Raw genomic sequence first — 12,942 nt, forward strand, 5'->3', positions numbered from 1 at the left:
CAGCAACAACAAGAGTAAGTAAATCAAATATACACTGCTTTATGAATATCCAGTCAGATGTAGGCCAATCTTTACTGCCAATTGCTTGAATTTCGGACTGTGTAAAAAAATCGTTAATATTATCGTACGCCATTTCCATATTTTGAAAGATTTTTAATTATCGTCTTCAGCATATGTACCGGCTGATAATTTATGATAAATAACAAATAAATAAACAGAATTTCATGACACTCGATTTTGGGTCAATTATAGCCTGGTGGACCACTGTGCAAAGAAACATCAATCATAGCTAAAAACCCCAAATCGTGGTACCAGCTTTATATCAAGATTATGAGCCAAGTGTCAACCAATTCTTCAGCCTTTCTAGAAACAATTGAATCATCCTTTCTTGAGAAAATCATCGAAATGTAACTTATATAACTATCAACTAAACCAGTATATGTTTTTCACTTACGAAGGGATCCCGGTGACAACAACATATTATTTAACAGGCCGGGCCCATATACACTATACAGGTCCATGAAACTATCACAGCTAGTTTAGGTATTGCGAAGAGAAACTCATCCGGGAAAAATCGGCTTCAATATACAACCAGACCCCGTACTAAGAAAATTATACAGAATCTTACCATGTAGATTCTGTAGAACACTGCAGAGAAAAGGGGAGGTAACACATTGATACCGAAATCTATACAAAGAAACTATAAACCTCTAAGAAATTACTAACTTGATAATTCGGAACAATAAGGTCAATGACTGCACTGGTCACAGCACCCGACAAAATAACGCAACCTTGATACAATGGGCAAGACAATAAGAGCTACTTTACACTGATGTTGAAAAGTCCGTGTTGAGGGTTCTGTGAGGTTAAATATATGTACACGCCGGTCTCACTTTTCAAATCGATCAGCGATACCTCCTAATAATTGCCGCATAATTACGTTAATAGGTTGTACAAAATTTCGTCCAGGAATATCCGGGTTTGATGGGAAATTATATCCGGCTATCCCAGCTGTTAGAACGTGTTCGGAGATAAGTAAGTCTGCGAATACTTCCGAACAAAACGAAAGAACAAGTCGGATACCAACAACACTACTACAATGATCCCTCAACAAGGAAAGCGAGAGAGAGAATGTAATCTTCTGAACACACAGAATACGTGCTAAAACAAGGATCTACAGTTCAAACCAAAAATCTAATGGACCAGTCAAATTGCAGACAGTTACAGGACAATGACATTACATTAATAAGTGTGTAAAAGTGTGGAATGTAAGCGAGGTACACGAACTATTATTTAGATCGGACATACCTCGGAACATTTATGAGATACCATCCCAACACACATCATGGAAATGTACACCGTGGAAAAGATTTTATTAGCTCATGTTAACTCCGTGGTGAGGTGGGGTTGGTGACCATCGGATTTGAGAACCCGACCACGATCGCCGACCACGAGGGTTGACCTAGTGCCGCCGTGAGAAAGTGGTGAACTTTTTAGCTAAATGAAGCCGCTTGATTTGCTAAAATTACTGCGGATACTTCAGCCTTTAACAGATCCACAATGATGATGAGGAGGTAATTTTAGACATTTTTTATTGAGAAGTCGAGCAAACGGTAATGAATCTAGCTTATTTACATTTCATTGTTATAGCCACAGAATTGATAAAAGGAGCAGAATTACTGTACAGAAACGGTTTTAAGCACAGCTATTGGTGTAGTGTCTCTGTTGGAGGATCGTATTAGTCTCAATTGTGGAGGTTAAGCACGAAGATATATTCATGTACGAAGACAGATTTGTTGATTAAAACTGTGCCTGGCCTACTTGGAACTTTAATTTTTATAAATGAAAGTTCTGAGGGTCGATAAAACGTCTCAATCCACAACATATGTAAGATTTAAAATAACACTTGTGACCTAAAAAGACAACACAACAAACGAACCCGGGAAAAATCCTAAAAACCCCAAAAAAATAGAAAGCACGAGGTCACTGTCGTAACGTTACCATTGCCCCCCCCTCCGCTAAATTTTCTCCTTACCCTAAAAAAGTCCAGGCCTTTTTTTGGCGCCCGCCTCCTGGAGCTTTTTGTACCACCAAATATTTTTTTCGCGTCGACCGAACGTTAAGTTGGCCGGGATATGGTATATTTTGCTGCAAAATTGGACGTTTTATCATGAATTCGTGAAAAAGCGCCCTCTTCTGACGGCACCCCTCAGTGGGGCCCTTTGTTACGCCACTGCACTAGGTGGCCCAGAATTACGCAACGTCAGGACTGACCACAGTCATGTCATGGTGAAGACAAGATCAGTTCTGGAGACACTCATTATATTGGGTCACCCCGAACGAAACAAGACAAAGGGACATACCTAAAAGTAGAGCTAACCAATCTGACGAACCAACTGGAGCTTCCTGCGAAAATACAGAGATCAGCATCACAGGGGTCTCGCCAGAGAGGGTGACGCCAGAAACATGAACAGGTGATGGAAACAGAAACAGGAACAGGGAACAGAAACAGGGATACAACTGTGACAAAGAAGCGAAAGCAGGTCCGTGGACACAAACAGAAGGGGAAACAGAGTAAGGGCGTGCCCGGATTTGGAGAAAAAAACCGAGAATTGTATGATGTAGAATCAGAGCAAAAACGTGACAGGAAAACATGTAAATATCGACAGAGTAAAGAGCACATCGCAATGATGTAGAACAGTGTAAATTTGCGCAAATGTGGTTCAAAAGAGGTAAAAACGAATCCTGAAGAATGTCTGCCTATCATACAGTAAGAGACTCATAACTTGTTTAAGCAAACGCTCTAAAGAAATTTACACATATTTTTTAACACGACTGGAACTGACAAGAAATAACTAAATAAGACAACAAAAATGGATGAAAGCTGTCATCGATAGACCAGGACGTATCCGTAATACTGAATGAAACTCATTCCAAAAATCAGAATAAGTTAGTTTTAATAACTGCGTACACTAAGTGTAAATATTAGAGGGAGCACCCTTAGCGAGCTGGCAATGATCTCGTCAGGGCTGAGACTTGAGGCTAAAATACCTTAAATATAAAGTAAGCTGGACGCAGCCAATATCGCGTACTAACCAGTATGCCATTAGATAATTAGAAAACTTATGATGGGGCCATTATACTGGGAGCCTAATTAGGGGACCGGTAATACACACACTTTTACACGCAAGGGGGGCGACCCTGGGACCCTCAGGGCTACACATGGTGTACAACACAAGCTCAATAGAGGCAGAGGAGAGCCAACAAAGAGCGGCGGGTATCTTGCCAAACTTGTTGAGTAGGGGGAATACAGTATACACTATATACATTGTAGTGTTGTGTATAGTACAATGTATAGTGTACAGTGTAATGTACAATGTATAGTGTAGTGTATAAAACTGCAGGCTACGGTGTGAACGAAATGGACCTGGATAACAGCGAAATTGCAAAGACACAGATAAAACCTTATGACGGAGCAAAATTCGGGTTTTATTTGGACTAATGGGCATTGGGCAAGCCATACTTAGAATAAATTAGATGAAGTGTTTGGTGCAATCCTGTGATAGTGATTGTCGACCTCCCACTGAAATTGCAGGAAAGTAACTACTCTAACTAGTGCGAAACAAAATTAGTAATTGACTAATTTTTTTCCAAATTTGATGCCAATTAAAAAAAACCACCACGAAAGTTCACCCAATAGCCAGAAACACTAAACCAGGTACAAAACAAAAGGCAGTTGCCGCCCAACAATAAAGTGCCCAGAAAGTGACACAATACGTATTTTAAAAGTAGTGTAAAACAAGGGAGAGACAGGGGATTGAGAAGTTTTGAAAGACAAGAGAGAGAGAGTTAACTGGCACATGACTGGAGCTGTGCTGCACTACCTTAGAACTACATTAGGCCGTGGAGATGTCTCTTGCTCACCAGACTATCTTGCTGTTACGTCATAGACCTCATTTACTTGAAACAGCTACTAAAACATAGACCTCATTTACTTGAAACAGCTACTAAACATAGACCTCATTTACTTGAAACAGCTACTAAAATAGACCTCATTTACTTGAAACAGCTACTAAAATAGACCTCATTTACTTGAAACAGCTACTAAAATAGACCTCATTTACTTGAAACAGCTACTAAAACATAGACCTCATTTACTTGAAACAGCTACTAAAATAGACCTCATTTACTTGAAACAGCTACTAAAATAGACCTCATTTACTTGAAACAGCTACTAAAATAGACCTCATTTACTTGAAACAGCTACTAAACATAGACCTCATTTACTTGAAACAGCTACTAAAATAGACCTCATTTACTTGAAACAGCTACTAAAATAGACCTCATTTACTTGAAACAGCTACTAAAATAGACCTCATTTACTTGAAACAGCTACTAAAATAGACCTCATTTACTTGAAACAGCTACTAAACATAGACCTCATTTACTTGAAACAGCTACTAAAATAGACCTCATTTACTTGAAACAGCTACTAAAATAGACCTCATTTACTTGAAACAGCTACTAAAATAGACCTCATTTACTTGAAACAGCTACTAAAATAGACCTCATTTACTTGAAACAGCTACTAAAATAGACCTCATTTACTTGAAACAGCTACTAAAATAGACCTCATTTACTTGAAACAGCTACTAAAATAGACCTCATTTACTTGAAACAGCTACTAAAATAGACCTCATTTACTTGAAACAGCTACTAAAATAGACCTCATTTACTTGAAACAGCTACTAAAATAGACCTCATTTACTTGAAACAGCTACTAAAATAGACCTCATTTACTTGAAACAGCTACTAAAATAGACCTCATTTACTTGAAACAGCTACTAAAATAGACCTCATTTACTTGAAACAGCTACTAAAATAGACCTCATTTACTTGAAACAGCTACTAAAATAGACCTCATTTACTTGAAACAGCTACTAAAATAGACCTCATTTACTTGAAACAGCTACTAAAATAGACCTCATTTACTTGAAACAGCTACTAAAATAGACCTCATTTACTTGAAACAGCTACTAAAATAGACCTCATTTACTTGAAACAGCTACTAAAATAGACCTCATTTACTTGAAACAGCTACTAAAATAGACCTCATTTACTTGAAACAGCTACTAAAATAGACCTCATTTACTTGAAACAGCTACTAAAATAGACCTCATTTACTTGAAACAGCTACTAAACATAGACCTCATTTACTTGAAACAGCTACTAAACATAGACCTCATTTACTTGAAACAGCTACTAAAATAGACCTCATTTACTTGAAACAGCTACTAAAATAGACCTCATTTACTTGAAACAGCTACTAAAATAGACCTCATTTACTTGAAACAGCTACTAAAATAGACCTCATTTACTTGAAACAGCTACTAAAATAGACCTCATTTACTTGAAACAGCTACTAAAATAGACCTCATTTACTTGAAACAGCTACTAAAATAGACCTCATTTACTTGAAACAGCTACTAAAATAGACCTCATTTACTTGAAACAGCTACTAAAATAGACCTCATTTACTTGAAACAGCTACTAAAATAGACCTCATTTACTTGAAACAGCTACTAAAATAGACCTCATTTACTTGAAACAGCTACTAAAATAGACCTCATTTACTTGAAACAGCTACTAAAATAGACCTCATTTACTTGAAACAGCTACTAAAATAGACCTCATTTACTTGAAACAGCTACTAAAATAGACCTCATTTACTTGAAACAGCTACTAAAATAGACCTCATTTACTTGAAACAGCTACTAAAATAGACCTCATTTACTTGAAACAGCTACTAAAATAGACCTCATTTACTTGAAACAGCTACTAAAATAGACCTCATTTACTTGAAACAGCTACTAAAATAGACCTCATTTACTTGAAACAGCTACTAAAATAGACCTCATTTACTTGAAACAGCTACTAAAATAGACCTCATTTACTTGAAACAGCTACTAAAATAGACCTCATTTACTTGAAACAGCTACTAAAATAGACCTCATTTACTTGAAACAGCTACTAAAATAGACCTCATTTACTTGAAACAGCTACTAAAATAGACCTCATTTACTTGAAACAGCTACTAAAATAGACCTCATTTACTTGAAACAGCTACTAAAATAGACCTCATTTACTTGAAACAGCTACTAAAATAGACCTCATTTACTTGAAACAGCTACTAAAATAGACCTCATTTACTTGAAACAGCTACTAAAATAGACCTCATTTACTTGAAACAGCTACTAAAATAGACCTCATTTACTTGAAACAGCTACTAAAATAGACCTCATTTACTTGAAACAGCTACTAAAATAGACCTCATTTACTTGAAACAGCTACTAAAATAGACCTCATTTACTTGAAACAGCTACTAAAATAGACCTCATTTACTTGAAACAGCTACTAAAATAGACCTCATTTACTTGAAACAGCTACTAAAATAGACCTCATTTACTTGAAACAGCTACTAAAATAGACCTCATTTACTTGAAACAGCTACTAAAATAGACCTCATTTACTTGAAACAGCTACTAAAATAGACCTCATTTACTTGAAACAGCTACTAAAATAGACCTCATTTACTTGAAACAGCTACTAAAATAGACCTCATTTACTTGAAACAGCTACTAAAATAGACCTCATTTACTTGAAACAGCTACTAAAATAGACCTCATTTACTTGAAACAGCTACTAAAATAGACCTCATTTACTTGAAACAGCTACTAAAATAGACCTCATTTACTTGAAACAGCTACTAAAATAGACCTCATTTACTTGAAACAGCTACTAAAATAGACCTCATTTACTTGAAACAGCTACTAAAATAGACCTCATTTACTTGAAACAGCTACTAAAATAGACCTCATTTACTTGAAACAGCTACTAAAATAGACCTCATTTACTTGAAACAGCTACTAAAATAGACCTCATTTACTTGAAACAGCTACTAAAATAGACCTCATTTACTTGAAACAGCTACTAAAATAGACCTCATTTACTTGAAACAGCTACTAAAATAGACCTCATTTACTTGAAACAGCTACTAAAAAGGTATTTCTTGAACAGCTCTAAATTTTGGGCCTCCCCTTTACCCTTTTGAAAAACCCCCCAAAATTTTTTTGACGGGATTTTAATTTTTGGAAAAAACAGGGGGTCTAAAAAAGACTAATTTTTAAAAAAAAGCCTTTAACCCATGGGCCCCCCCAAATTTTACTTTTGAACAGCTCAAAAAATTTTAAACCTTTATTATTGCCCAAAAACTTTAAATTTTGAATATTTTTTTTAAAAAGCTCCTCTTGACCATTTTTTTAAAAAGGTTATAAAATTAGCTCTTTTTTTCTTTGAAACCCAATAAAAAAGGGATTTAATTTACCCCTTAAACGCTTAATAGACTATTTAAAATTTTTGATTTTAAAAGGGGGGGCTTTTTAAAAAAACTTTTATACCTTTTTCTAAAAAATTTGTTATTCATTAAAACATTTTTGATCATTTTAAATTTTTGGCCCCCCACCCCCCCCCTTTTAAAAAAATAACTAAACTAATAACTTTTTTTTAAAATTGGGGGAAAAACCCTTCTTACTTTTTAAAAAGACCCAAATTTAAAGAAAAGTAAAAAACATAGGTAGTTAAATTGAAAAGGGTTCTAAAAAATGGTTCCCCATTTACGAGGGTTTTTAAAATTTTTTTTGGGCCTTAAATTTTCCCTTTTGAAACCAGTAAAAATTTTTTGGGGAAAAACATACTTTTTAAACAGCAAAAAAATAGAACTCATTATGAAATTCGTTTTCTTTAAAATTGGAAAAAACCCTTAATTTGGAAACAACCCTTTAACCAAAAAAAGGATCTCTATTTATTTTACAGTTTTTTTATATGACTAGACCCTAAAACCCCACTTAAATTGAACATTTTAATTTAAACCCCGCCTTACTTAAAAAATTTCCTCATTTAAAAATTTTTTTAAAAATTTCTGGGGCCAACTAAAATAATCTTTACGATTGGGAACTAAATTTTACCTCATTTACTTTAAAATTTTAAAAATTAAGACATCAAAAAAATTAAACCGGGAAAACAAAACTTGCCTATTTATTGGGGAAAAGGCCAAAAATTTTTCTTTTTACTGGCAGAAAATTTATTCAATTTGAAAAAAGCCAAAATAGGGACCTTTTTTACTTGAAAAACACTTAAAACCTCTGTCTTGGGCCCAAAAATAAAATTTTCTGGAAAAGCTTAAATAACTTATTTTCCTTTTGAAACAGCTTTTTTTAAAAAGCTTTTCTTTTTGGGGAAAAAGTACTAAAAAGGGGCTAAAAAACTTAAAAGGGATATTTTTGCCCATTTTCTTGTTAAAAGGTATTTAAAATGAATTACAATAAGTAATCAAATTGAACAACGCTCTTAATGTCGATAAAGCTGTGCCGGGATATTTCCAGACAACGGGTTCACGGGATATGACGGGGGAAGGCAAACTACGTCTTTGTAGAATCAAGTCCATAATTTAGTCACCAATATCACTACAGTTAATGCCACAGCCTACAAAGTAACATAGGATCAATTAGTAAATGATGGAGTAGCGAGGAAGGAGGAACGTGGTTGATCCTAAAAGAAACAAAAGCCGGAAAATAACGCACTTAGAGTAGTAAAATAAATATAATTATAAAAATTGTGGTGTTCGGACTATTAAAATGAGAATACCAACTAATCCTAAATCTTACTTGATTCTGTGCAGCTATCCGTTCCTGGCGCTCCTTAAGTTTCGCTTGAGTGAGTTTTAGCTTTCTCAAGAACTGGAGTTTCGCTTCCTCCTGTCGCAGGCTCTCTTTGAGCTGGGCTATTATTTCGTTGGGGTCCAAACGGTTAGCTTGGCTGGTGGGCGGAGCCTGAAAAGCATAAGGTGTCAGATTTTTAGGTTAAAACGTGTTAAATTTTTAATATAAAGTCATGTGGTCATTACATAGACATACATCTTGAGAACTCGTCTGGCTTCGGTTAACGGTTAAAGTGAAGAGCATTGCGAAAGTTTATGGCAAGCAAATTGAAATGCATAGTGTAAACTACACAGTACATCGTGTCAAACGATCAAGATTGAGGAATCATTATTTCGGAAATTCTGATGCACTCCAAAAAACACGATTCAAATCACTGAAACCAGGACTGGTAGTAGATTGAAAGGAGGTCATGAGTTTAATAAGCCGACGGGCAGATTTTGCATGCTGAGTCCGCGGTAACGTGGAAAGTGTAAAGATCTAAATCATTAATCAAATTAAAGGATCCAGTTGTGCTGAAGTCTAGAGAATGGGAATTTTAAATGTACGTGGTGATTGGTAAATCGAATTAAATCATTGCCCAACGGAACTGCACATATTGGCTCACACTTGCTCTGCTTTTTGGCCTACCTCGGGCCAATAAAACGACCCCTTATTGAGCACGTGAGTGGACTAACAGTCGTAACTCCCAAGGAGATTTATTATTTCTACCGCACAGGTTTGAAAGAAAAATAAAGATCTGTTTTACCTGGGGAGCTGCAGCCGGAGCAACAGGTACAACAGCTGACGAGGCGGCGGCGGCGAGCTGAGGCGGCGGCGGGGTGATTTGGGCTGGCGGGGCTGTTTCTACGTTGTTATTAACGTGGGGAACGGAGTTGTTGAGATTGTTGTTGGTCTGATCACCGGGTTTCTTCTCGTCAATAACCTCCGTTTGGTGGTTGTTACTGTTGTTTTCTTTCTTGTCAACACCTGAAAATAAACGGGTATGAAATTAAGCTGTGTGTTTCACTTTCAGAGGGACCATACTTTAATATCAATATTAATATCGCGCTGCTCCAGTTATTATTTAGTGAATCCCTTGTGTTAGATGAGACGATTAGTGTTGTAACTACCAGATAACGACACTCATTTAATTCAAATCATGACTTATTTGTAACCAATGGTAACGGTTGCAAGATAAAACGCGGCATCCCTAAAAGCCAGGGTACCACATGAAATCACAGATATTTCGCTTTTTGTAACAATTTTTTGCTTCTGGACGCTATCAAATTGTCATGCTTGTGTGGTTTTGAAAAAAAGATGATCTTACAACGATAAGTGTCTTCGTCACGGTAATCGAGACATCTGACAAATCGGTGTAAATAGTCCATGTAATCGGGAAACAACTCCAAGTTACAAGCTCCATTAAAATGGAGCAGTCTCCGAAGTCTCCTCAGCTTGGCCTGCCGACAGGTTTTCGAGATCTTGCGATGGAGGATTCGTTTGTTGCTGAGACTCTCCAACTGGGGAGACATCAACAGGGCGGGTGAGCTTGAAGCAGATGATATGGTGACGTCACGTGATCCCAGGAAACGGGGGTTGGCAGATTTTATCAGGGAGAGTTCGGATTTGATTACGAGATGGTCACTGTCTAGTGACACTGAAAGTGGTTTCTAAAGAGCTGATTTGGTGGAGTTACGAGGAGGTTGGTGGTAAGAGGTGGTCTTCTGATGCCCTATATAATCTCTGTACGGGTGACAAGGTGTGAGTACTATCCGATCAAACAAAAGGAAGGAAGATCATCAAGCAATGTATAGCCGAGGAAATCGAATCACAAATTTGTGAATCTAGAAAACGCAACGCAAAGTTGATTTATGTAGCGCTGAAGTATAAACATAAGCATAATTACAAAATTAAATCTATAATACACCTTCTCGCGGCCAGAGGCACTATAACAACAACGGTAATTTTCTTAGATGACCCGGATCAAAATCACAGCCAAAAATAAATGCGGTCAGGAGGTAATATAGTAACACTGAAAATGGGGGAGAGCGTCGGCCGGGAACATTAAAATGTACAACACAAAACCAGAGGGACTACCGGGTATTCGGAACAAAAATGAATGTTATTGAAGACAAATTAGCAAATATTCTGGCGGAGAAAGCTGCGGATCGTGATCCATGAAGTATATATTGTATAGCATTTTCACACATTTTTGGTTGGCTCCCTCCGATTCGTCCCCCTCACGGTGAACTGTAAATAATCATCCTCCACAGGATCAAATACACAGCACTGAAATTCAATTATATGTACCCAAAATTTAGTCCGAAAAAGATAACGCATGGAGCAGAAGGGGGTATGCTACGAAAATTTAAATAATATGTACAAATTATATGATGTTCACACGGGGGAGACAAAGAACGGTGAGAAGGGGTGACAGAACAAGAGTGGCATGTCAAACACCAAGCAATAAATACCTAAATATTTTTGCGTACATAAGGGGGACAGGGAAATCGCCGCAAGCGAGTTAAAGATTTGCATATGATGACCTCTTTCACTCGTTTGATTTGCATAATTTCCGGTGCGTCCTTAAATAAACAAATTACATTTATAATACTACAGTGGTACGGCATACCTGCTGATCAAAAGAGAAGGGGAGATATCCAGAGGAGTGTATAGATTGCCGGGGTTACCACATGCATGTTGTAACCGCGCTAGAGGCCCTTCACCAACGATCTTATGACTATGTTAGTATTTACGAGCTATTTTAGGTGCACAACGTATTAAATTGGTCACCTAAATTGGTAAATAATACCGCTGCTTGTAAAAAGGACTTTATCTAATGATGAGGTTGGCATAAGTTCAGAAGTCGTGAAACTTCACATTCACATGAAAGTGTCCCCGATTCTATGACATTGTAAAAGATATCATAAAAAGATATAACCAGCAAATTCTTAGCCGATCTCTTGATACATAGCTTAGGAAGATCAGCTAAAAAGGCGGGAAACAGGTTATTGGGTCTGTCTATATTACGATGCAATAATTAGAATCTAAATGGACTAGAAATAAGGAAGAGGAAAGTGAAGACTCTCTTCTTTCTGTTCCTGGGCTAAAACCACGAGGGAGCGCATCAGGATTCAGGGATTTCAACCATTAAAGCTCCATATACTGAGACATCTTGTGAGCTATTATAGTGGAGACCCCCAAATAATTTAAACAATCCCAGTCTTAAAGACGACCCTGATTAGAGGGTAGGATCGAGGTGAGAGGAAAATGGTTCTGTTGATGAAGTTGGAGAAATGAGATCAAATTCCAAAATAACTCCTATGACGACGTTCAAATAGGATCATGGATAATTTGAATTAACTTTAGGCGAAATTTATATAATATGAAGGTTCTTCATTTCCATCAAGTTTTACAGTGAAAAGATCATGTTTGCCTGACGGCCTCAACGTTAATGTGGCTCTTGCTGTGTGTTGGTTCAGCCGAATCATTGTTACATGGACACGTTCATTTGAGTTTGAGGATATTGGTAAACAAAAATAATAGCGTTTTCGACGATAGTGGCCTAATTTTGACATCTATTAACCTAGCACGTTCAGAAGTTCTGAACATAAGCCACGTAACCCATACTCCCATATGCACCGCTCAGAAAGAAAATCTATTGTTGTTAGGCACTATAATGTTTCAAATGTCACATTTTGTGTGACTTAGTTAACTGCAGTTGTCTAATTATCATTCCTTGGTCTGAAATATAGTAAATTAGGTCAATCTTACAATTATGATACAACATTGGTTAATGGGCACGGATCGAACGGTTACAAGGCAATATTTGGGTAACTTTGTCACACTCAGAATACCATACCTCTATTCTACTGTGAGGTGTCCTAAAAACCCTTTCAACTCATTATTTGATGGTTGCTCTACCAATCATAGCCCTAAAATATATTGTTTTGAATAGTAAGCTAATACAGGCACTTGGTTATTGGGAAATGAGGTTAATTCTGTCAAAATATATGAAATTTTAAATTTTGGGCAAATTATTTATATTTGATTTTGGTTTGAAAGGCGGGAAAACTTTATATGATGACAATGTAGTTGATGCAAGTTAAGATCAGTTGATGTTAACATTGTCACAAAAAAGTATACGAAATCATAAATAGGTTAAAAACAATGATTATAGAATGAA

At 36.6% G+C, this 12,942-nt stretch overlaps 1 protein-coding gene across 6 annotated transcripts in view; it reads right to left on the reverse strand.

The window, feature by feature from the left end:
• LOC134811794 (PH domain-containing protein DDB_G0287875-like) overlaps positions 1-12,942 on the reverse strand; it is a 113,547-nt gene that overhangs the window by 16,705 nt on the left and 83,900 nt on the right. For 5 of the 6 annotated variants that reach the window (XM_063818879.1, XM_063818877.1, XM_063818878.1 and 2 more), the window contains exons 4-5: positions 9,523-9,743; positions 8,724-8,888 (exon numbers count right to left, since the gene is read on the reverse strand). In XM_063818879.1, the coding sequence (XP_063674949.1) occupies positions 8,724-8,888; positions 9,523-9,743 (386 nt within the window). Of the gene's footprint in view, positions 1-8,723; positions 8,889-9,522; positions 9,744-10,083; positions 10,573-12,942 lie in introns of those variants that run through there. The other variant, XM_063818874.1, reaches the window with a different exon arrangement.

Source organism: Bolinopsis microptera, chromosome 2, assembly GCF_026151205.1.
Source record: "Bolinopsis microptera isolate Bmic1 chromosome 2, MBARI_Bmic_1.0, whole genome shotgun sequence".
Taxonomy (NCBI): domain Eukaryota; kingdom Metazoa; phylum Ctenophora; class Tentaculata; order Lobata; family Bolinopsidae; genus Bolinopsis; species Bolinopsis microptera.